The sequence below is a fragment of the Protopterus annectens genome, chromosome 2.part2, assembly GCF_019279795.1.
Source record: "Protopterus annectens isolate FY-2018-M chromosome 2.part2, PAN1.0, whole genome shotgun sequence".
In the NCBI taxonomy this organism is placed as follows: domain Eukaryota; kingdom Metazoa; phylum Chordata; order Ceratodontiformes; family Protopteridae; genus Protopterus; species Protopterus annectens.
Window position 1 is genome coordinate 274,892,594 of NC_056730.1, and position 27,074 is coordinate 274,919,667.

The following is a 27,074-nucleotide window of genomic DNA, read 5'->3' on the forward strand; positions in this document are numbered from 1 at the left end:
CCTTAAATGCATCCATCACTCCCACTGCAGACCTCACCGCTGTCACACTACCCTCGTACATATCCTGTACCACTCTTACATGCTTCTCTGACACTACAGACTTCCTCATACAATACCACAACTTACTTCTCACAATCACTAAAAATATCCTGCACAGTTCTCCCTTCTGGCACTTGCCCTTTTTTCCAGTTTCTGGCTGTTAACACTCTATTGCCATTAGTCTTACTGTCCACATTTCTTTTTCCCCTATATTTTTAGTCCTTACATACAAAATTCCCAGGAATTATTCTCTCTTATCCATATATTCTCTTCCAGAATTCCAGAGGCTCTGTTCTGATCTGTTGTTCCCAGGCACACTACCAGAACATAAGTTTCATGCCTGCCTCTTCTTGTCATATATCTCTTACCATCTCAAGTCTGTTTTTCTTTCCTCTTTATATAATCTTTTTCATGTGAGATCCTGTATGTGCCACTCTCTTAATATCTGATCTCCCAGTCCATGTGTTTTCTGTGTCTCTAATGTTATTCTGAGGACTTTTTGTGATTCATCTTCTCTAGTCTGAAACTCATCAGCCTTAAGCCATGGTTTCCACATCTTCTTTGTTGTGCCTTCCTCCATTTCCCCCAAGATCTTCATAAATCATTCTGCTTTTACTTTTCCCATGGTTTTCACGTTCTGCCTATGGGACTCTTTCTTTCCTTTGTTTTCTCAGGGTTTTTCTTTCCTCTCTCTTCTCCCAGTAATTTTTATCTTAGTTTAGTAATTGTCCACCATTCATTTTATGTGAATTCAGTTTCATAAACTCATTCTCGTAGACCTTGAGTACTGTCTGTTTGTCCATCTGTTAGTCTTCTTATACCTTCCTTCTTTAATTTAGTTTCCTCATATCCCCTTTCACTTCAGTGTTTGTACTTTTTTCTTCCCTATGAACGTACCTTCAGCCTTCTTCCTCCCATATCTCTGCCTTTCCCTTGTTCGGTGTCATGTGGCCCCATCTCTTGACTTACTCCTCATTCATTTATTCGTTATTTTATGTTCTTCTCATTTTCCTAGGTGTCTTCCCTCTACTTCTCTTTTAGTGCCCCCCTTACTGTCTATCCACCTAAGTTGGCTAAATGCTTAGCTCTGCATGGCTATGTATGCAAGCTGATCCAACCCCTGCTTTCCTAGTCAGTCCTAGTTTGTTGTTTAGACCCTTCTCCATTTCTTTCCATCTATCCACCCCTCCAACTCTTCTGTAATTTTAGGAGCTTGGTGCCCATGAGTCCACCGGCAGGTTTCTTAGTACATGTGCTCTAACTGCTAGAATCATCATTATGATCACATCAACTACCTAGCTGTGTGTTTGTTTTATATCCATCCATCTCCAGTTTCCCCTGTATTTTCCCTGTCACCTTTATCAAATTTTTGTGTATTGTGTTACATAATGTGTGTCCTACATACACTCCAAGGTATTCCCACGCCATCTTTTTTCCTCTCCTCTCCTGACTAACATTGTCTTTTTCTGGTTGCATATAGGCCCTGAGACCCTATTAAATCTTGCAAAAACTGGCATTATTTCCTCAGTGGCCATCTGAGCAGTCTTCAACATAAGCCCAAAGTCATCACTGACATTAGGAACCCTGAATCTGATCCTGTTCTTCCATCCAGGTTTGCTTTCTCTTCAGTTCATTTGCTAGTGCTATCAGATGCACACACACACACACACACACACACACACACATACACACACACACACACACACACACACACACACACACACACACACACACACACACGTTCGCCCACGCGCGCGCACACACACACATGCACGCATGCATGCACGCACACTCACACACAACACACACACACACACACACACACACACACACACACACACACACACACACACACACACACACACAGACATGCGTATCATTTTTGTATTACTTATTCAGATTTTTGCATCCTACACTAATGTACCTGCGCTATGTATATTTTAATTGTACCTCTCATGCCTCATTTGCTGTTGTGAGTTTGACTGTTTAGATTATGATCATCGCTTCCTCCATCCCCAGTGTGCTACCAGATTCTGCCTAGCAAACAGAACAGAGTTTCTGATTTTCCAAAGCAATCTTCCTTGTCCTTGTAATCTCAAAGTATTATTGCATGGCTGCATTTCACCTTCAGCTGAAATAACCTAACACTAGTTGCCTATATACTGAAAATCTGTTCATACTTGTAACTTATAATGATCACAGAGTTATTTTCCATTAAACCTTGATGAGATATTTTTGTACTTGAAACTAAACACAGTTTTCAACAGCTAACTGCATAATGCCTTTTCTTTCCAGAATTTCTTTCAGACAGTAAGTAACATTCTTGATGATGAGAACAGAGAAAAGTGGGAAGATGCTCAGCAGGTAAGGTCTGTCCTTGACTTGTTTTATCATGTGCTAAATAAAGTACATTGTAACAAAAGAGATACATATTGTGTATAAAGGGGTTTTAAAAATGTCTGGCACAAAATATGAATGCCTGTATCACACACACACACACACACACACACACACACACACACACACACACACACGCACACACGCATGCACACACACGCGCACACACACACATGCACATGCACACACACACGCACGTGCACGCACACACACACCATGCACACACACGCGCACACACACACACACACACACACACACACACTCACACACACACACACACACACACACACACACACACACACACACACACACACATCTGGATCTGTGTTAATATATCTATATCTATATCCATATCCCTTGTTCAAACACAGTTTATGAGTCTAAATTTTTATCTCTCTCTCTCTATATATATATATATATATATATCTATATATATATATATATATATATATATATATATATAAAAATATATATGTATATACATATATATATATATATATATATATATATATATACACACAGATAACATAACCAGGACTAAGGAAATGTAGTTTTCCATCCTTAAAGGAAGCACACACTTTCGTTAATGAAACACAACAACAAAGGAAGAACTAGCCACTAAGGAAGCTGCATATCTTGCAGTGAAGCTGGTTTGGTTTTGATTTGATGAATATTTTTTTCATGTAAAATTATTTCCATATTTTGCATTTTATAATGGGAGAAAATATTTTTATTCAACTCAAATTCAGAATGATATGTGCTACAGTTTGGCATAAAAAGCAAGAGTGTATATTCAGTAAAGCAGAAACAGTTAGCGGAACCTTGCTAGGAAGCTCTGCACACAAAAGATTATTTACCTGCAATCAGATTTTTCACAGCTGAAGTATACATTTTTTTAGGCTCCAGGGCAGATGCACAGCTGACATTTATAAAACAAGATGCAGCTTCTTTTCTTCAGCTCTACTCAGTTATATGAGAGGTCACTGCTTCAACAAAACATGGCACAAGCTTTAAAATAATAGTCACAATTATCTTACTTGCTTTTTTTTGAACAACAGTAAAAAGTCTTATTAGAAAGCTTTCACTCTCCATGTCTGTTTAGAAGTAATCAACCTTCTGACTCCTAGTCAATGTCTTTAATTTTTCCTGAACAGAGAGATTTAGCCAAAACAGTATTCCCAAACCTAACCTTTTCTATACCAGAGTGTTTGCCTTTACACAGTATTTAACAATACCCCTCAGACTGCTTTCTAAACTGAATTTTCCTTCTGATTTTAAACATTAACTTAGACTTTCTGCAGTACATGCCACAGATTTTGGAGAATCTCAGGGCTTATATATATATATATATATATATATATATATATATATATATATATATATATATATATCTGTTGTCATGAAGCAGCATGTCGCAACACTATAGCACAAACACATACAGACACATGCAACTGCGCACTCATGACTGCACATATATACATGCAAGCAGAAGCACATACAAGCACACGTGGGCACACATATACACATTTAACATGTATGTAACTCATTGCCTTAGTGTGCATAATGGACTCACAAGTTTCATAATGGAAACGTTCCTGAGTTAAAAATTAAAACACATAGTACATGCTAAGATCGTTTTTTCATTGTCAGTATTTTAATTAAGAGCATTTCACATTAGACATAAATCAAACCTAATGTAGCTATAAAAGTAAGAAGAGACAAACATGGAAACATTTTTATTTATTTATTTATGTAGTCATGTATGTATGTATGTATGCATGCATGTATGTATCTATTTATGTATTTAATTTCATTGTATTCATTCAGTCATTTGTTGAGTTGTGGAGTGCTGGTCCAGGTGCCTCACCATGGTTGCATCCATCTGGTCCTTAATACAATCCTGTGGTGACATACCAATGCCCTCACTGGGGGTCCAGATGAAGAGAGGATAGGTCAGCAAGCAAAGGAGAGTATTATTGCTGAAACTGAATTCATCTTCTAGTGTTGCTGAGTACCTCCATGAGGTGGACCCTGTTTTTCACAAAATCTCACCAAGATGACACTGATGTATAGACTGTATTTATATAGCATATATCATGGACAGAAGTAGGTCCGAAATTAAAAAAGATATCCGGGTACACAAGACCCAGGATAAAAAAGTGCCAAATCCTGGTATCTGCACTCGTGCCAGACTAGAAAAAAAAATGACAGTGTAGGATCCTCAAAATAAGGAAACATTCCTACAGTGGGGCCAGGATAGGCCAAGGGGGAGGATGACCCCCCCTGTTGTAGAAGGAAGTAGCAGTCCAAAAAAATCACAAAAGCTGATAGGCCAAAGAAGAGCCATAAAGATGACAGAGTGGACTATTGAGGATAAAAAAGAAATTATGTATTGTTACAATTATGCAAAACCCCAAGAATTTCCAGACACAAGATATACAAAAAGATTAAGAGAAATTTGAGGAAAAAATACTTCCACAAGAAAAACTGTCAGAAGCCTCAAATAACATTTTTTGTTCATTAGTACAACAGATTTGTGAAAAACAGTATGTAGACCAATAAATTTTAATCTGTTTGGAAAAAGAAGTATCTGAGGAAGTGTGAAAATATGAACAACAAAACCTAGAGATTTTTGAAAAGTATAAAAAAGAAATATAGACATGAGAAAGAGAGATTTGATATGGTGCAATATTTATGCAAAACTGAAAGCCAAATTAATCAATATAAAGGAGGCAGCCCGAAAGATATTCAAAGAGAAATACAGGCAAAACCATCCAGATATGGAAAATTTCATAATGAAAAAATAATATCATAAAGAGGGAGTATAATAAAGAAGATTAGTAAAGTAGAAGTAAAAAAATAGAAGTTGAAGTTATGGAGTACCTGTGAAATTAAGGAGTTTGGTGTAGAAGGCCTAACACAGGTTACATCACAGCATGATGGAACAAGTCCCCAAAGTAAGGAGAAACAAGAAGATCAAGAGACGTAAAGAAGAAATATGGACATGGGAAAGAAAAAGAGATTTAATATGGTGTAATATTTATGCAAAGGAGAAAGCAAAACTAATCAATACAAAAAGAGCAGCACCATAGATATTTGAAGAGAAATACAGGCAAAGGAATCCAGACATGGAAACTTTACAATACAAAAAAAAAGAAGAAAACAAAGAACGAAAGTAGAAAAGGAGATCAGTAATGGAGAAGTTAAAGAAATAGAAATTAAGGTTATGTAGTACCTGTGAAGTGAAGGATTCAGAGTAGAAAATCTAATTCAGAAAGCACCACAACAGGATAGAGCAATGAACATCCAAATTAAGGGGAAACCAGTGGAATGGGTAGCAATTGGTCAGGTGCCATATGAAGAAATTGTTGAGCCTTCCACATGAAATCAGTAAAAAACATTCACTTAAAGCTGGACAGCAAGGGAAGGAACAGGAAACTGTGGAAACTCTGATGCAGTCAATGTTGAGGAGTGATACGCCAGTGAGTTCCCATATGACAGAGCAATGGACGCCACAGGATGAAATTAAAGAGAATGTGCCACAAGAAGATGCTATAGAACTTTCTATATAATGCCCACAGGAAATGAAAAAAAAAAAATGTGCCCTATGTTTAGAAGAAAATGAGCTAAGGGAAGAGTTGCTAGATTTAACAGAGATAGAAAGACATATTAACGCCACGGTGGTGGTGCTGCGGTAGCATCGTCGCCTCACAGTAAAACACTGTCCGGTTTGATTCTCAGCTAGAGCGTCTTCTGCGTGGAGACATGCATGAATGGGCGTACCTTTGTTGAAGGTTGTGCATTAGGCCTGGTAACTCGGCATGTAAAAATAAACTACCAATCATTAGCGGACCGGAGTTCCGCTGTGGCGACCCCTAACCGGGAAAAGCCGAAAGACACAAACAAACAAGAAAGACATATTAACATCAATGAAAGAAATAGACTGCAGAAGATCAGAAGTTTGATAAAACAAATGAACACAGTAATTAGCACTGTCCGTAGAGATCCATGTGATATAACAGAAGTAAATAGGATATAGTACTGTGCAGCTAAATTAATGACTGATAAAGTTCTACCTCAAGAACACAGGGTAGTAAGGGAAAGGAAGGGGAGAAATCGAATACTATCATGGAAATATCGGAGAGAGAAAACTATCAAGCAATTGAGACAAGAAGTGTCACTGTTAGAAGAGTATAGAAAAGGGAAAAGATAAAAAAAAACTACTTAGAAAGATAGAAGTGAGAAAAGCAATGCACAGTTTGAAGAGATGATCTTTCTTGCACTTTTGCAAATAATAAACTGAAAATCTCAGCACAGGAAGAAAAACTTAGAAGATACACAGGTAAATATAAAGGAAACATGCAAATTAAGCAATTTAATGATGACCCCAATAAGTTCTACAGAAAACTGGGAAACAAGGCAAAAGGAATTGAAAGACAAACCAAAAAATAAGAAAAAGATACATTTTGGAGAAATATCTATGAAGATCCTGTGGAACTTAACAAAGATGCTAAATGGATAGAAAAGTAAAAGAAAGAATAAAGAAGTTTAAAGGATATGAAATGGGATGAAGTAACGTCCAGAGAGAGATTGTGATAAAGTTAAGAAAAACCTCCAGTTGGAAAACCTGAAGCCCAGATGCAATACCTAACTTCTGGCTAAAAGTATTAGCATCTTTAGCCATAGGTGAAAACTATTTATATGTGCACCCCTAACAGGCACCAACCTGGTTAACAACAGGAAAAACAGTGCTCCTACTTAAAAGTGAACCTGCAAGCTATCCTAAAAATTATAGACCAATAACTTGCCTTCTAATGACCTATAAACTATACACCGGAATTGATGCCGACAGAGTTTATAGTCATTAAAAGAAAATTCAATCATGGCAATAGAATAAAAGGGTAATAAAAAAAAGTCATATGGAACAAAGGATCATCTGTTGCTAAATAAAGTCATAATGGAGAACTGTAAAAAGGGGAAGAATCTCAGTATGGCATAGATTGACTACAAAAAAAGCATGTGATAGTTTCTCACATTCATGGATAAAAGACTTCTTAAAAATATATAACATACATCATACACTGATCAACTACATTACAGTGACCATGAAACAGCAGCAGACCACTTTGCAATTAAGCCATGATAAAGGGCAAATTATATTCTAGGGATAAAAATTCAAAGTGGGATATTCCAGGGTGACTCCCTGTTACCTCTGCTATTTTGTCTTCCCCTTAACTTATTAAGCTGTCTACTTATCAGATTAGGCCATGGCTATAATTTGGCTCCTAGAAAACAATGAAGTGTAAAGACTTCTCATCTTCTTTTTGTTGATGACTTAAAAATGTATAGCTCATCAGATGAGGAACTGAAAGCACAACTGCAAGTAGTCAAAACTTTTTCAGATGATATAAGAATGTCATTTGGTCTTGATAAATGTACAAAAGCAACCTTTAAAGCAGGAAAACTGCAGCACCAGGATAACATCAGTTTGAGACAAGAATGTGATATAAAAGAACTTGATCAAGAGGGAGTGTATAAATTTCTGGGAATTGATGAAGGATCAACAATAAAACATGAACAAATGTGACTAAAACATAGTAAGGAATATTTTAGAAGACTTAAATCAATCTTGAAAACAATATTGACATCTAGGAACAAAGTTCAAGCTATAAACCAATTTGCTGTCCCTGTCCTGACTTACGGTTTTGGAGTAATTGACCATCCCCAAAATGTGTTAGGCAAGAAAACAATAAGGATGCTTCATGCTCACCAAATGATTTATAAAAATCAGACCATATCAAGATTATATATTCCCCATTCCGAAGGAGGGATGGGCCTCCTTGAAACTAATTACATGTATAGATCTGCAATCATGGGACTGCACACATATCTGGTGACCTCACAAGACCCAAATGTAGTGAAAGCTTTGAAACATAAGGAGAATAAATCTAAGATGACTTTCCTGCTCAGTCTAGCAGAAGCATATCACCATCAAGCAGGAATGGAAATCAAACCAGAAGTAGATAAAAATCAGGCAGCAACTGAATGTGCCAAAAAACAAAAGAAAGATTATAAGGTGAAGAATCAGATAAGAAGGGAAGACGTGGAAAATGCATAAATATAGTTGTAAGTATAGAAAACTTCTGGAGGAGCCTTGTGTTGATCAGGATGGAACACAGGAATGGTTAAGGAGAGGCGAATTCAAACCAAAAGATGAAAGGTTAATATTGGCGTCCCAAGGCTGTGGACTATGTACATGTTGCTTTACAGAGTCCATTGAACATCTAGAAGAAACAGACAAATGTAAGTTTTGTAAAACAGAATTGGAAACAGTCACAGTTACTGGTTGTGACATACTAATGGCAGAAGGACTGTATACTGAAAGGCATAATAATGTGGCAAGACTGTTGCACTGGGGATTGTGCAAACATTATAATACTGAAGTAGCTGAAAATCACTGAAAACATTAGCCACAAAGCATCAGAGAAAATGATGAAGTCTATGTCACACATGGGATCACCTGTTACCAACAGTTCAAAAGATAGATATAGTTGTCCATGAAAACTAGACAACAGTAGCACTGATCATTGAATTTGCTACACCCAGGTACTAACAGTGTCTTGCGAGCAGAGAGACACAAAGTCATAAAATATCAAGATTTGCAGGCAGAAATGATAGCAATATGGAAGAAAGATACCCAGACAGTTCCAATAGTAGTAGGAGCAATGGGTCTTATTAAAAAGAATCTACAATTATATTTATATATGTTACCATTACATGTAAAGCCATATGAATTGCAGAAGGAGTCATTACTGGGCACATTGCAGGTGCTGCCAAGACCACTTTTGTCTGATGTTAAAGACTGAAACAATACTAATTTCAAAAACTTTAATCATACTTTGACTTAGGAATGGGGTCCATTCCCGTCATGGTAATAGAAAACCAAAAGACTTGGAGTCATTAAAAAAGGGATATATTCCATTGTTAGGAGATGCCAGTCTGAGGTATGGCTCACAACTACAACTAGAAAGAAAGAGGACTAAGCAATTGTATCATCTGTTTGTGGATTCATTTAGCCTAGGCATTCTTCCATGATTGTGGCTATGAGGAGGAAGGAATAATGCTTGGATCTGTGAGCTTACATCATCTTCTGTGATGTGACAGCATCCCTTTAATATGATCCAGAGTCAGGTTGCCTGGTACAGTGACCTTCAGTTTCCACTATGTGGTCTAACTTCCCTGACCCTGAAGGATACAACCACTCTTCCCCAGATGGATATGAGCCGTAACAGCCTCTTCATTCCTTCCACTTCCCAGGTCCAGACTTGAATGGAACCAAGTTATCTGGCCTGCAGTCAGGCCTGTGCCATGGATCCAACTGACAAATAGGTAAAGTGTGATGAATGGATACCACACACTTTTTCTGAATTCAGCTCAAGTCTCTGGTAGTTTAACCAGATAGTACTGAATCTAAAGGCTAAAGTTAGACACAGAACCTTAAATGAAGGACAAGACAATCTGGATCTCATCTAGACAACAATGGTACTGTACACGTCTCCTCAATACAATGTCTCTTGGCAGAATCACATACACTCTGAAAAAGAGAGCACACCAAAATCAAGCCCAATACCATCCCACACGTTAGCAGATGGTTCAGGTATGTGTTTTCCAGCACCCATTAAGATACCCTAAATGGTAAGAAGCAAACTAATGAAGGGCTAAGTCAGAAAATCCACAGTGAAATACCTAGACTTCTGAATAGGAGTCTATGGTTTGCAGTGTAAGATGATGCCAGGAACTGTAAAAGAAGCAAAATAAAATATAATCTATTCATGACCTTTAGAAGGGACAGATTTGTATCAGCATTTTTTCTAGTTAGAAAGCCAGACAAAGTGGTACTAAGATAATAAAATGTTAACCAGAGTTACAGAAAAAGTGGTGACATCATATCTGTGTGTGTGAGTAACAAGGTGGTATTCATAGATCACTGGTGTCTAAGTGAAATATGACTTATCAGTTGATTCCACTGTGAAATATGTAGTTCCAGCATTCTTTTAAACTAGTTAATTGTTTTATAATCCCATTAGCTTGCATGAGTTTTTGTGTTTTGAAATTAAGTGTGTGTTGGCATGCTCGACATTATGACATTCAGTTATTTGGATTAGTTGGAGCAAAGTTAGCAGTTTTATGAAGTGCGCTTATCAAGGTGAGCTTGTTTAGAGGATAACAAGGAACCCAAAGGGACTTGAAGGTGCAGTTTGACAGTGAATCATTGAGTTTTGGAAGTACTGTGGATGCTGTTGATCTGTGGAAGTACTGTGCATGCTGTTGATCTGTGGAAGTACTGTGCATGCTGTTGATCTGTTGAAGTGCTGTGGATGCTATTGATCTGTGGAGGTACTGTGGATGCAGTTGATCTGTTGAAGTACTGTGGATGCTGTGCTGTAGATGCAGTTGATCTGTGGTGGTACTGTGGATGTTGTTGACCTGTGGAAGTACTGTGGATGCTGTTGATCTGTGGCGGTACTGTGGATGCTGTTGACCTATGGAAGTACTGTGTGGATACAGTTAATCTATGGAAGTACTGTGGATGCTGTTGATCTGTGGAAGTACTGTGGATGCTGTTGATCTGTTGAAGTACTATGGATGCTGTACTGTGGATGCTGTTGATCTGTGGAAGTACTGCGGATGCAGTTGATCTGTTGAAGTACTGTGGATGCTGTACTGTAGATGCTGTTGATCTGTGGAGGTATTGTGGATGCTGTTGATCTGTTGAAGTGCTGTGGATGCTGTTGATCAGTGGAGGTACTGTGGATGCAATTGATCTGTTGGAGTACTGTGGATGCTGTTGATTTGTGGAGGTACTGTGGATGCTGTTATCTGTGGCGGTACTGTGGATGCAGTTGATCTGCGGAAGTACTGTGGATGCTGTTGATCTGTGGAGATACTGTGGATGCTGTTGATCTGTGGAGGTACTGTTATGAAGGAATAAAGGTTAAACAAGTGGTACAGAGAGTGATAATTTTTAGTTGAAACTCACAAATCTGTCAATGCCTTTGCATGATGATCCCCTACAACATATTTTTGGTAGTCATTCATCTTTGGAAGAGAGTTTAAGCTGGGCACTAAGCAATAAAGAATGTAAAGCTAAGGACTTACTTGTCCCTTAACTCTTCAGTTGTAATTAGTGGTAGCTGGGGTCATGGAATTGTAACCAATATTATTTATCAATAGTAGGGATGAATATTCATGAAAGTTCTATTAGTTAAGAAAAGAGAGGATAGAAAAATTGCAGATTCCTATCTGTTTATTTAATAAGTGATTTAAAGAACAGTAAGGAAGCTCTTCTTAAAATTATGGAACAACTAGTGTTTGGGCAGTGTATCCTGGAGGGACTGTACTCTCAGGTAGACAGACTCTATGCTAGAATGAGAGGACAGAGAGCAACACTGAGTAGAATCAGAACATAAAAGCAAAACAATGAGAGGAAAATGATGATCCTCACTGGGCTGTGAAGATGAGCAGTAATGAGAACTGAAGAAAGAGAGAGCATTACACCCAGAAAGAGAGCTGAAGAAGATGAAGAAAAAATGAAAGAAATGAAGTCTTGTAAAGCCAAAACGAAAAGACAGAGTAAGGAAAGGTAATGGAGGCAGAGAATAAGCTGGAGAGGTAAAACAGAACAAAAAGTATTAAGCAAATAAAGCCACCCTTGTTAGGAAAAAAAAGAAATAGAATACACAAGAGGTTAAAACAATAAGGAAGAGAGATGATAGGCTTGTACAAGAAGGTAGCATACAGGCTACATCGCATGTAATCAGTAAGAGGGAGGAATATTCTTCGCAAGTAGTAAAAAGTCAAAGAAGGAGTGAAAGTATGAAATGCAGAAGCAGGTGAAAAACTTGGTGATCATGAAAGACATTTTGTAAAAAAATAATGGAATGGAGGTGAGGTATGGAAATCAGAAAAAAATCAGTTCAATAAAATGTATTTCAGATATGATAAAAAGACATGGCAAAAGAAACACTAAGTGTGAAACAATTAAAAATCATGAGGTTCTGCAATAAGTGAGGGAGGAGAGGAAAATGTGATCAGAATAGAGAGAGCTTAAATATTGGAGGGACTCTTTATCACACAGTGCAATTAAAACAAAGCATACGTTTTGGGGGAACAATGCAGGCAGAAGAGCAGTGGCCATTTTGGGGAAATTACTAAACTGATACCTGGAATTTGAAGCTATAAAGAAAAAAATATGAAAAATCCTTGACCTGGAGCATTATTTTCACTAGTGAAAATATATAAAGGTGTATGATAAGGTATAGATTCAAATTTAATGTGAGGGAGATTACCAGTTTGAATAGGGAAGAAATACCACTGAATAAAGGAAGTTATGAAGGAAGGAGGGATAAAAAGTATGAATGTGGTGGGCAAGGTAAAGAAAATATCATTGTTTAACTTTAATATATATAGACAAAAGAATAAGAGCCCTGTAATTCTGAAGAAAGCATTACAATTAGATTTGATATCTCAGTAGGGCAAAAGATCACTCTGACATTTTCAAGCAGGTGAAAAGAGTAGGGGCTTCCTCACAAATAGATTTATACTGGAAGGGCTTCCTCACAAATAGATTTATACTGGAAGGGCTTCCTCACAAATAGATTTATACTGGAAGGGCTTCCTCACAAATAGATTTATACTGGGGCAAAGTGGAAGTTTGACTTAAGTTAATAAAAATGTTAGACAACTTACTACACTTTTATATGTACTAAAGCAATAAAACCAGCAAATAACTGTATAGTGACACAAACTGCAATAATGAAAAATAAACTATAGACCTTATAAAATATTTTTTTTTATTTAACTCAAACAAACTCCTAGCACTTGTTTTTAAACAGAATAGAAGTCCATCTTCAGGTGTCCGTGTGATTCAAATGGGGAATGATGGTGTACAAAAGTCAATTAGTCTAAATAAATATCAGAAAATAGCATGTAGTGATCAAAGAAAGGAAATTAATATTGTGCTCTGGAAGATAACCAGTCTAATGGATATGTTTGGACACGATGATTTTTGGAGTTGCTTGCAAAATGTTGATATCATTCACATAGAGAAAAAAAAAAAGAAATACATCTTTCTGTAAACTGCATAATTTATAATCTTTTTAATAATATGTATGTTTGAGACAGGGCAATAATTGTCCAGATCTGAAGGATTTAAAAAGTGTTGTTTCAGTGGGGTGGGGATTAGCTAAAGTTTTTTTTTTTTTTTTTTTAATACAGAACTTCTCAGTGTCTAGACCACCATTGTATCTCGGACAATCAACCATTTAATACACTTAGGTGGGCCAAGCTACAGTATGCAGTGTATAGAATGGAAAGATGAAATCTTACAGAAGTACGCAAAATGCAACCAACAAAAATTTACAGTTTCCAGATTTCCATATTCTAAAGGTCCCCTGAGACAAATGAGAAGAGACAGGAAGAGGCAGAGAGATCAGAATTAGAGAGGCAGACAGAGAGAGATCTTAATTTTACAAAACTTATCCAGAAAATATGTGCTTGATGGACTGAGCTACACAGAATGTTGACAACATGGAATGCTTGGCTGGATGATTAAATGTGAAAGAAATCTCAATGAATATACACATTACCCTAATTCATGAGATTTCTGAATGATAACTGATGTCCTCACTAAGTTCATACTCAGGCCACGTATGTTCCTAATGTCCTTCAAGTTATTTTTCATCTCAGGAAAGTCACTATCATACCCGGTTCATGAGGGTCAGATGGAGCTGGATACACTTACACAATGACAGCTTGGCTGGCTGCAAAGGAAAGTGAATCGTTACAATCCCTGGCCTGCATATGAGTATCAGGTATAACAGGTGTACTGCACTTGAGTATGAAATGGTTCATGGATCGGATATTGAAATTTCATAAATTTCTGTACTGCATCAACTCGTTAATCAGCATCAATGGCTCAACAGGTCACACACTCACCTTTGGAGGAGAAGGCTGCAGGTTCCATTCCCATACCAGGTATATTTATTACTAACAATACCATATAGCATAAAGGGGTGCTCCACTCCTGAGTGTATTCTCCGTTGGATAAATCATTAAACCAAGATCCCATCTGCTTGAGATGATGGTAGCAATGGTGAAAACAAAAGACCCCATAGTATCTATCAAAAAGAGTAGTGGAAGTTCTCCAATATCCTGGTCAAACTTCCACTAGTAGTACAAATACCACCTCTGGTCTCCCTTGAAAAGATGCTACTAGCCTAGTGGGACTCACCCGGTCAACAAATGATAAATGAAAAGAAAAAAAAATAATAGGCTTATCAACAAATGAACTTACTTTTGGGAGTCCTAGACATAAACAGGCAAGATTCTCTTCAGTTCTGTCTTTATGTCAGATATGACTACACAGACTGAAAAGTCCATGATCATGTTTTCTCCAATCTACATGGCATAAAGGCGATGTAAACTTGATTGACATGCCAAAGTGTGATTATAGAACATCAATACAGAAAAAAAACATTCAAACTCAGAATTAACTAAGACACTTTAAAAGTATTTTTTCATGAGGTTTTCTCCCAGTTCTGACCCCCACCCCAAGTAAAGGCTGTTCCTTCCACGAGTCTGCACCTCAGAGTGAGATTTATTGTCTGAGGTACTGAACCTTCAGTGCTTTTATATAAAGCATATAAACCTCACATTAATGAATGGGCTTTAAGCATACCTCTAAACGTCTTAGCACAAGAAACCTGAGCAAAGTGAGTCGTATGAGGAGTCAGGTAATACCTTTGAACTTGGGGAAATAGTCTAGGGCTGGTATTCATAGACTGCACAAATCACTGTTCAGAATAATTTAGAAAGCACTAATCTGTAAAGGGGAGATGATTCAGAAAAATAAGCAGCATGGCCAGGCCATATGCAGCTTATGCAAAAGTCTACATGATAATATGGAAATGATGTTCCTGATGCAGATGAGGGACATCTATTATGCAAATGATGCCATCAAATATGGCCAAGTAGTTCAAATATGTATCAAACAGCCACACTGCAAGGTTTACCTGTTCTGAACACTGGGAATTGCCAGTGTACCGGATGCTATAATGTTTATAATAGCAGCCATAGCAGAGCAGCATGCGCTAGTGGCTGCCTTTGTGGACAGTGTCCATAACATGACATGGTGTGGCCTTCTGCACCAATGGAGATGGTACCATCAACACCTGTATTACTACCAATTGGCTGACCAATAGATCATGGACCACTTCTGTGTGGAATTAGAGACCTTATGGAACAGTGTTGAATTGTGTCACCCACATAGAGATTCAAGAGGGATATCTGGACAGTTCATTGCAGTGGACAGTGAGTTAAATACAGTTTTAAGCATCATAACTACTGGAATCTTTCTAAATGTAATACTTATTATACATCCTAGCAATACACCCAGTATATTTTAATTACCCAGTTATGATAATATGACTTTACAATAGCAATGAGAATATCTGTCCTGTAGTACACTGACAGCCTATCGAGGATTAGTTTCCTGTCGTGCTCCAACTGAGTGCTGGCATAGGCTAATGGTCACCAAGAGAGATACTGGGAATATTAAAGGTGTCATCCTAGCGTGCCCTACATCAATTCCTCAACATTCCTCAAATGTCATGCTGAAGCATGTGGAGAAGTATATATAGTTTAATTGAATTGCAAAATTGAGACCCACCACTGCATAGGTGTTTTACAACTTTGCTTATTTCCCTGAGTTTTGGGGAGAAAAAGCCTGAACAAACATTGCCATCAAGGTCCCACATGATCCACAAGATACCACATTCATCAACAGGAAAGGCTTTCACTTTCCTGAATGCCAGGTGGTTTGCAAGTCACAAAGTATCATCAATAATGTTTTGATATGCCACACAGGAAGCTTACATAACTGCCATACTTGGCACATGCCCCACCTATACCAATGGTTCATGTGGGGTGACTTCCCAGATGGTCGACTACTTGGTATGTGCACATGTAGGCAGGTAGTACAGTGACCATGCAGTTAGATAGGAGGGGATTGTTAGATAAGCACTGAAAACATCCGCAACTCCAAGAGGATGGCAGAGATGACAAATAACATTACTCATGTAGAGAAACAGAATGTTGTGTAACTTGCTTTTGGCCAACTGAAGGAATTCCTCTGCTGCATTAATACATCCAGTAGGACACTGCAAAATTCACATGAGCTAGACATTTGTAGAATGCATTGGGACCTCATGTAAGACAGAGCTGGGTAAAGTAAATCACAACACTGACAAAGAAGTGACATCTGAACCACAACTACAGACCATGGAACAGACCACAGAATAAAATGATGCATTCTCAATCTGTGCGACACAGTGCATTGATCAGCCATGCTGCACATCAAAATTAATTTACCCACATAGGTTAGGATTAGGCAGGGCACAGTCATCATCATTTGCAAAGGAGAGGGGGCACATTAATCGGTAGCAATACTATAATATGGGCCAGGGTCATGGGATGTGAATCTGTTAGCATCACAGATAGGTATTAGGTTGAGGGTAGTCAGGGAATACATCCTTCAATGTTGGGGTGGAGCTGCCTTGTCAAGAACATTAGCAGTGTGTCGTATAGTGGGATAATTCTCTGTCAGTGACGGCACTGAGCTACAAGAGCATACATATCACCCTGCTGGGATGTACCATGGCAGAAGCCAACAGATGTATAATGTCCATGACATACATGATGGCCACAGGGTGTGAAAGAATGAGGCCTAGTGAGATATTCCATAAGTGACACCTGAGGAGCATACTACAAATATTTGGCTACATATGAGGTAGCTTCTCTGGCTCGAGTCAATAGTGATACTGTCTCAGAAATTGTAACACCAGATTCCTTGCTTTTGACCCTCCACCAGCCACAGACAACAGCATCTGCAGAGATAAGCTGGAGGATGGTTATCACATGGGTACACTGATGAACATGAAGTTAAGAATCAGTGACTAGAGCTGCACAATTTGCTGCCTGCCTTTTTATTCCATGTCATTTAGCACACTTGCCATCCCCAAAATTGTGTGGTTAGCAGCTGTCTGTGCTAGGATCAGTGGCCTGCATACCTGCTGATTAATGGCATTTGTTGCACTCAGGTCAAAGACAAACCTGGAATCATACTGGCTTTGCAGATCACTGTCCATCTCCAGTATGGGATGTATTTGTATATTGTTTGCAGTGTAGCTGATAGATGTCACCTGGGCTGGGGAGTCTTGCATAGCCTAGGTGAGACTCAGTTACAGGATATCATCCGAAATTGGTGAGGCTGGAGGTCTGGCCTGACACTCTACAGATTTCTCCTGTGTGGGGGATATGAGAGATCCCTCTAGTGTTAGTGCTGCTGACATCACAGCATCGATGGACAGTCTCCACATGAGGATATCAAAGTCACTTATAGCTATATGCTCCAGGGACAGGTACGTAAGCGAGGGGCATATTACCATCACGAGGCTCCACTCACTCAGGAATGTGATCACAGTCCCACATACACACAGACCCACGCTGACCACCTATAGGTGACATCTTCACAGGTGGATGGGTGATCGTATGTTTAGCCCTGGGATATGTTATGGGTCCCTGCTAGACAGAGACAGAATGAAATGAACATATGCAAGATATCTTGTGTGGCCTACTATTAACAGGCACAGTCTACTGATCTAGCGGGGTTGCAATATACAAACACACTGTGGCTAGGCTTCTACATACCCTAGGGCAGATAGCCTAGTGTCAACTTCTGAACCTATGCTAATGTTCGGGATGCACATTGTTCAGTGATGGTACTGATTGCAGGTTTTGTTTCTTTTTTGCTTTACCACTTTCTATGAACAACCTAGGTTTCTGCATAACATATTTGATTGTGACAGAATTTCACTATATTATATTGTGTCTGTTGTCATATCACTATGTGCACATGGCGGATTGGTGAATAGTGCGAGGTTCCTGGGTTGACACATGCAACTGAGGGATATGTGTGGCCGGCCCACTGCTGTACTCAAATGTGCCCTAAGTGTGTGAGCATGCCCAGTTCAGACTTTCAGTGTTTTGTTGCCTGACATTTGTCTCATATTTCCAAGTGTGTGAGCATGCCCAGTGTGACCTTGCAGTATGCTGCTGTCTGAGGTCCACTACATTTGTTGATGTGTGTGAACATTACCAATATTAACATTTATATATATATGTGTTGAATATCAGGTTCTATTATTACTGCAGGCCTCACCTTTGTGTCTTAACTCGACAGGGATTATGCTATGCCTGCAAGGTTTCCATGAGATACTTAACATTGAATTATCAACATTTTTTCATACAATCTGACCATTGACATACTGTCATGGTTTAGTGGTTCTGTACTATGACTATAGTGCACTGTATCCTGCGTTCGAGGACTGTCACTGCCTCATATTTTCATACATGCCAGAACAGACTGCTTCAAGAAAAGTGAAGCAAATATGAACATGTTAACCTGCTTTTGCTGAACTATACCCACATTGCTCAATGTTACCCAACATTGCTGGACAGTGCACAATATTAGTGAACATTGCCTGTAGTTGTGCTACTTAGTGTGTGCAATTTTGTTTACATGTACTAAATAGTGGTGAGAGCTGTTTAGCTGTGCTTTATATTGCTTAACACATAGCAATCATGCCTCAGGTGGTGCTGCAGGGCTGCCTGTGTCGGATGCACATTTTACACTCCCTATACATGTTTGTTAACAGGTAGTGTCAAGTTAGGCATCCCTTTTACTATATGTGCGAGTCAGAGAGAGGTATCATTTCCAGGGTTCCTACTGAGCCAGTGTACATGCTATGCATTGCCTCTTTGCCAATGCCAAAGCATACTGGGCACGCCTCCTTCTGCCTACTGGGGCAGGCTCAGGTTGTTCCTCCTCCAAGTCACACTCTGCCTGTGATGGCCTTAGCAATGGTGGGGGGCTGTTGTGCCCAGCCCTATGCTGCTCCTGCTGCAGCTGTTTTTGCAGGATCATATTGTGTAGCATAGCACAAACCATGACTATTTGGGTACATGTAGTTGGTGAGTACTGCAAGGCTCCACCAGATGTGTCCAGGCACCGGAACCGTGACTTGAGCAGCCTGAACACACGCTCGATTACATTTCGTGTTTGTGCGTGTGCCTCATTATGGTGTTCCTGTTCAGGTGTGTGTGCATTTCTGATGGGTGTCATCAGCCACGGCTCAAGTGCATATCCAGCATCCCCCACTAGGTGGCCATGAGGGATGTCCCCATTGGCAAATGTCTGGTACAGCTGTGTCAGATGCCAGATATGGGAGTCATGGTAGCTTCCAGGGCAGCCAGCACACACATTCATTATTATGCCCTGGGCATCACACATGACCTGGCAGTTGATGGAGGGGTAACCCTTGTGGTTATAGTAGACCCTATCCCACTCACCGGCTGGTGCTTTGATGCAAATGTGCATGCAGTCTATTGCACCCACTACCTCAGGGTATTCCGCTATTTGCTGGAAGAGATGCATATTGCTGGCCAATACCTCATGGGAATTGGGGAAATATACATGATCACTGACATGTGCTGCCATGGCATTCAGGAATTGGTGCAGTACCTTGGATGCTGATGCCTGTGAAATCCCCATCATATCGCCAGTTGGTCTCTGGAAGGTATCTGTTGCTAATATTCCTAGGCCAACACATACCTTGGTTTCCACTGGGATGGGTTCCCCTCTGTTGGTTCTGTGTGTGAGGCATGGCCTGCACAGCTCAACAATTTGCTGCATGAGGTCTCTGTCCACTCTATAGCGCTCCACTATCTCCAGCTCATGTAGCCCCTGGTAAGTTACCCTAGGCGTGTAAACTCTTCTCCGTCTCCTCACTGTGGGTTGCTCAGCAGCATTTGCATTGTCACCACCCTCAGCATGTTGCATATGTCGTCTTATGGCAGCAATGGCAGCCCCTAACATTTCTTTGTCTTAGTAAAGCTTTTTCAGTTTTCATTTCTATTAGCTTACTGCAGTGTTGCAGTGTGTCTGAGAAAAACATACTGGAATGTTTTTTGCTGAGTTTTAAGTGCTGGGCTGGGCTGGGCCAGTGTACTGCCTGTGTAATTGCCTGATTCTGATTGTTTTCACCTGCTAGCTCTGCTAGTACTCCCTGGTTAAATTCCTACTATTTGTTGTGCTTCCTTTTCCCTTTCTGTTTCCTCAGGGGACAGCACCACTCAAACAAGCGCAAACACACGCACACCAGCTCACATGCATGCACACATGCTTACACGGACTACAACTTACTTATTCCTGCTAACACGCGTGCACACAGGCGCAAACGCACTTACACGGGTTTCAACATCCTTACACTTGCTTACTCTGGCTTAAATGCGAGCACACAGGCGCACACGTGTGTACACAGCCTTACTCGGTTTTACAGGTGCGCACACGTGCACATACATGGTTCAGGCACTTCTACAAGAAACTTTGGTGTTGTTCACGGCATACACCTTCAATTTCTTGCCTTTAGCTAGGGTACCTGTTGACACACCTCTTCCAGTGATAAGTATCTGACAGCAGACACATGCCACTCTACTCCAATGAGCTTCACTTCTCTCAGAAATACCCACTTGTGATGTCACCTATCTTCTACTCTGTTACACCCCTTATCCTACTCCTACACTACACTGACTCTGCTCTTTGGCTATGTAAACTTGGGATTCACTATCCTTACCCTCATTTGCATAGGATTGCCTACTAATGCTTGGTTACAACTCTTAGACTGAGCTTCCCCCCTTAGCAACCTCTACTTGGTAGCCATGTTGTCTTTGGACTGCCATTCCCTTGCATTGTATATTAGGGATTACTATAAAATCCACATTTATGCTTTTTAATTATTGGTTTTCTGGTCTTTACAGCGCACCGCGTTTGCGCGGCACTGCACTATGCTTAAACATCGGCGGTCGGGAAAAAAAAATATTTTAATTTATTTTATTTTTGCATTGATGGACATTGCCAATGGCCATATTTTTGGCAATTGGCATGCTTCCTCGACTGGATGCATCCTTTTTTTGGAGCTGTCATGGCTTTGTTTTGCTATTTGCAGAAATGTACTCAGTTGTCAATGGAGTACATTTCTGCAAATAACACTACTCTTACTCGGACAGGTTAGGGTTTCCTGAATCACAAATTTACCCCATTTGCATACCTTTCAGCAGCAAATGAGGTAATTTGCATATCCTAGCCCTGTCCGTGTAAGAGTCATTTTAGGAGCTCTGTTGCATACCCCTACTGGCTGTTCCTGGATCGCTCGGCGGACATGTTGGCTGCATGGAGTCTTACTCTTAGACTCCGTGCAAGCCTTCGTGAATCCGGCCCATTTTCTTTGCACATATTTTCACTAATCGATTGTTGCACTGCTATTGACCACAGAAGCAACCTGACTTACTATTTTGTGACAGGTATCTCATCTAACAACTGCTCACATTTCTGCACTGAATAAGTTTCATTTTGAACCAACAAATGACTTATTTGTATTCAAAAATAACAAGTGTACCTTGATGGTGCATGAATAACCATCAATAATAATTAACATATAAATATGTGTTGCTTTAGTAAAATTACATATAAAACATATGAATCCTTTATCATTTGCTTGATAAATGTTCCTAATAAAATTAAAATTCAGGCATTCTACAAACTTCCTTTCAGTCATGTAATAATTAATAAACATTTTGTGTTCATATATAGATATAGATAAATAGATATATCTTCAGAAAAGTTACAATAAAACATGAAAAAAAAAACTAAGAACCAAACAAAAAAGGAACCAAAAGTCGGGACAAATATAAGAGATACCGGCACAACTGTAACACATAAACCAATTTTTTTAACGAAAAATAAAAAATAGGATTAAGCACTTTAGTCTGTATGTAACCAAGACTTCTTCAGAATCCTGAGCCAATTACATAATTTAACAATTTAAATACGCTTACATATGCATCATGTGACTGTTAAAAATCCAGTGAATAAAAACCAAAGGTTAAAAAACATCTAAAAAGATTTTCTAAGTACATTATACTATATTATATAAGACTTTAAATGCAATATGCTAGTGATAGAAACATATTCATTTAAACCTGGGAAGATACAGGCATTCAGTTTTATCTGCCAAATCATTTCCCTTCATTCAATTAAGTCCTCGCAAGGTCCACTCCTAACTTCCTTAGAAATCATATCATTACCAAGAAAAAACAAAACTGTGTTCTGGATACAATTGAACATGTCTATATAATGAATTCTTCATGTTTTTATTTCTTATGTCTAGGGTATGCTCATATATTCACTCCCTAAAATGTTTGGTCTTTCCAAAGTAAAAACTTTTACATTGTGAGTACTTTGCCATCGAAACTATCCCCATGGAATTACAGGTGCAATGAAAGGAAGTATATACTACCTGTTTCCCTACCACCTTGTTCTAAAATAGATTTCCACTGTCTACACATACCACATTTAAATGTACCCTTCCTTTTGTGGGACAATGAGGCACCAATTTCACCTGTTTCCAAAAATCTTTTAAAGGGCCTACCTGTTCAATATAATATATGTGGTGTTTTACCTAAAATATCAAGAGTGTACCCAAAACAAGAAAATGTTCTAATTTTTGTAAAGAATATCTACAATAGGGTCATGGTCTTTACTGTAGGTAGCAATAAAAAAGGATCACAGTTGTTTAACGTATTCTGTTTACTTTGTTTATTAAACATTTCAGACTGGCTACTGGAATAGTGTAACTAAAACATCTAACTAGTTAATGCTATGGGAGCTAACTGTATGGGTGAATTTTTAAAAATAGGTTGTGAATTTAAATATGTAACAAAACACTCAGTCTCTACCTCTGCTCTTTCCCATGCAATACAAATGTTGTTAAAAAATGAACATATAACCACCCTTAGTTACATACATCATATATATATATATATATATATATATATATATATATATATATATATGTGTGTGTGTGTGTGTGTGTGTGTGTGTGTGTGTGTGTAGAAAGGTTGACTTTTTTGGTATCTCGAAAATACACAAAAATGTGGTTGCCCCCCCCCCCCCACACACACACACACACACAATGAGAACCATTGTTAATGCAGGTACCTCTAAAATACATCCTTTAGCTAAATACATTGATATTAAACTAAAAACTTTATTTTAACTGTGGATGTGGTTAATTTGTTCAATACAATATCATATAGCCAATGGTTAGAATGGTTTAGAGAGTTTTTGGAAAATTCTGTAAAACTAAGTAATGATGAAATTAATACTTTGGTCACATTCATGGAAATGGTGCTTGAATACAATTTTGTGTTTAATGAAGGCCAGTATTTTCAGCAAAAGATGGGTGTAGCAATGGGGGTTGCATGTGCCCCTCTATATGCTAATATAGTGATGTTACAATGGCAGGAGTATTCATTTTTAATAAGTTTGCTCCTGTTCCTTGGAAATTATGTGTTCATTTTTTTGGACAAAATTTTTATTGCATGAGAAATTACAGAGGTAGAGGCTGAGTGTTCTGTTACATATTTAAATTTAACTACCTCTTTTTTTAAATTCACCTATACATTTAGCTCTCGTGGCATTAACTATTTAGATGTTTTAGTTAGTAAGGATAATTTTAATAAGAAAATATTGTCCAGCATGTAATGTAACCTGCATTATTCTAATGCATTCTTACACTATTCCAGTTGCCATCCCCCACACCTTAAAAGAGGAATTATTGAAGGACAATTTATTTGGCCAGCTAGAAAAATCTCAGAAGACAATGACTATGGGGTTGAAGGATTGAAGCTGGCCAAAATGTTTTATTCAAGGTTACCTTAAAGCTTTAGTGGGGAAAATTAAAAGGGAAATTGATGTTAGGAGGAAAGAGGGTAACATTATTCCTTTACTTAAAGGCTCTAATTCTCTTTCTGAGATTTTGAATAAATAAAGTAAACAGAATAAGTTAAACAACTTGTATCCTCTTTTTTATTACTACCTACAACAAAGACCATGGCCCTATTGTCAATATTCTTTACAAAAATTGGAACATTTTTTCTTGTTTTGGGAACACTCTTGATATTTTAGGTAAAAGACAACATATAGTGTATAGAACAGGTTGGGATTTTAAGAGATTTTTGGAAATAGGGGAAATTGGTGCCCCATTGTCCCACAACAGAAAGGGTATGTTTAAATGTGGTAAATGTTGACAGTTCAAATTTATTTTGGAACAAGGCAAAGTAGTGGTAGGGAAACAGGTAGTATATACTTCCTTTCATCGTACCTCTAATTCCATGGAGATAGTTTATGTGGCAAAGTGTTCACAATGTAAAAGTGACCAAATGTAAGTTTAGGGAACGAATATATGAGCACACCCTAGACATAAGAAATAAAAACATTAATAATTCATTATATAGACAGTTTAATTGTATCCAGAACATAGTTTTTTTTTGGTATTGATATGATTTCTCAGGAAGTTAGGGGTGGACCTTGGGAGGACTTAATTGAATTAAAGGAAATGATTTGGCAGATAAAACTGAATGCCTGTTTCTCCCCAGGTTTAAATGAATATATTTCTATTGCTAGCATATTTCGTTTAAAGCCTTATATAATATAGTATAATGTACTTAGAAAATCTTTTTAGATATTCTTTAACCTTTGTTTTTTATTCATTGGAATTTTAACAGTTACATGATGCATATGTAAGCGTATTTAAATGGTTCAATTATGTAACTGGTTCAGGAATCTGACGAAGTCTTGGTTACATACAGATGAAAGTGCTTAATCCTGTTTTTTATATTTTGCTAATAAAGTGGTTTATGTGTTACGGTTGTGCCGATATCTCTTATATTTATCTTCAGAAAAGTACTCTGTTTGTATGGAAAAGGTATGATGTTATTTTCATTTGATATATTCAGCAAATACTTTCACTTTTCAGCCAGCACCATGGTGAAGAGTGATAAAGACTTGACTATGATCCAAGTAACCTGGCTCTTTTTAGCAGTTTGGATGAATGAAGAATGCAGGAGGAGGATGGATGCACCCACTCTGGATGGACGGGTGTGTTCACGGAAGTGTTTCATTTTTTATCTTTAGTGGAGGTTATAGAGATATCCCAAATACTTGCCCAGTGGACAGTGGAGGCCTTGTCTAAATCACTACAGAGTCAGAGTGTTAACCAGCACATCCTATTACACTGCTGGCCCAGATCAGATGAGTGCATGGAAGGGGGAAGAAAGTAGGAGTTTGAAAAATGATCCTTGTTATGATTACAGTGCTGCCCCAGGTTACTCAATATCCCCACCAGCCCTGATCATGGGTTCAAGTTAGTAGAGGGGAAGAAGGAGAAAATCGTAAACCCAGTTGATGAGAAGTGGTTCTGGAAGTAGTCAATTTCAGCTATAAGTTGCAAAAAAAAATCTCAAAAAATAAAATCTGTCTTCCTTTAAAAACTTAGCCATACAGAGAACTAATATGACACCAGATGATTTGCGTAGTACATTATTATCAAAAACTATCTTGTCATAGACATTTTTTTGCACAGTCATTTCACATGTTGATATCCTAGCATACCATTCCTCATAGGTTCCCACTGTTTTAAGCACTTATACCACCTTAGAAATAATCCATTTGTGTATAAGATCTGATTAACAAGTGTTGATTTCCCTAACAGATTCACTTGTTTTTAATTTCTTATGGTCTGTTCCATCTTCAAATGTATTTAATATTCTCAACAATAGATTCTGTATTTTCCTGCATAAGATTTCTGCCTTGATGAGCCCCTAGTGTTTTGCATTTTCTTCTTTTTAACAAAAATCCCTGCCTATAATTATAAAAATAAACCTCATACTTGGTTTGTACTTGGCACCAGTATAGATTAGTGGATGTAAAACACCTGTAAATAAACACACTACACACTGGAGTGAACTTTCATACTATTTGATGTTATTACTCTGTCATTTTGTTGAGACTGCTTTGTGATCTTGATGACTTTGGCACACCAGGCCTGTTTGTAGACAGCTGCTTCTATAAGTTGTTGCAAGCTCATATTAATTAATTTTGTAGTGTTAGCTATCCATCTTAGCCTCTGTTTCATCTTTTTCTTCTGCCATTGGTCTTTCCCAACAGCATTTTCTTCTTAATATATCGAGTCCTGTTTTCATATTATATGGTCAACGTAGTCTGAGTTTTAGTTTTACTATCAGAACTTCTAATGAGCAGTCTGGTTATATTTTCTAAGGATCAAATTTTGTGAACTTCTTGCAGGCTGCATAGATCAAAAATGTTTTATCAGCAGTTGTTAAGACTGATTTTTTCAGCATGCAGTCTTAATTATAGTCCAAATGTCATAGCTATACTCCATTATTAGGAAAATCTAGCTTTGATGTTTCAGATCTTTGCTGATAATGTGATTTAATTATTCTTTAATTACCTTTCATCCCACAAAGTTTATGTATTTTAATTTCTTGACTACAGTCTAGATCCTGTATATGAACTAGGTGGCATTCCAGCAAGTTATATAGGAGTTTACTGCTAGTTTGGTGGGTTTGTCTTTAGCTATGCTAGAAACCTGGGAGGAAAC

The 27,074-nt window shown here is 38.2% G+C and overlaps 1 protein-coding gene across 1 annotated transcript in view; it reads left to right on the top strand.

Annotated features, from left to right (window-relative positions):
• Positions 1 to 27,074, top strand: part of ADGRB3 (adhesion G protein-coupled receptor B3) — a 3,555,978-nt gene that overhangs the window by 1,561,366 nt on the left and 1,967,538 nt on the right. Inside the window, exon 11 of the mRNA XM_044063870.1 lies at positions 2,335 to 2,403. Within this exon, the coding sequence (XP_043919805.1) occupies positions 2,335 to 2,403 (69 nt within the window). The remainder of the gene's footprint in view (positions 1 to 2,334; positions 2,404 to 27,074) is intronic.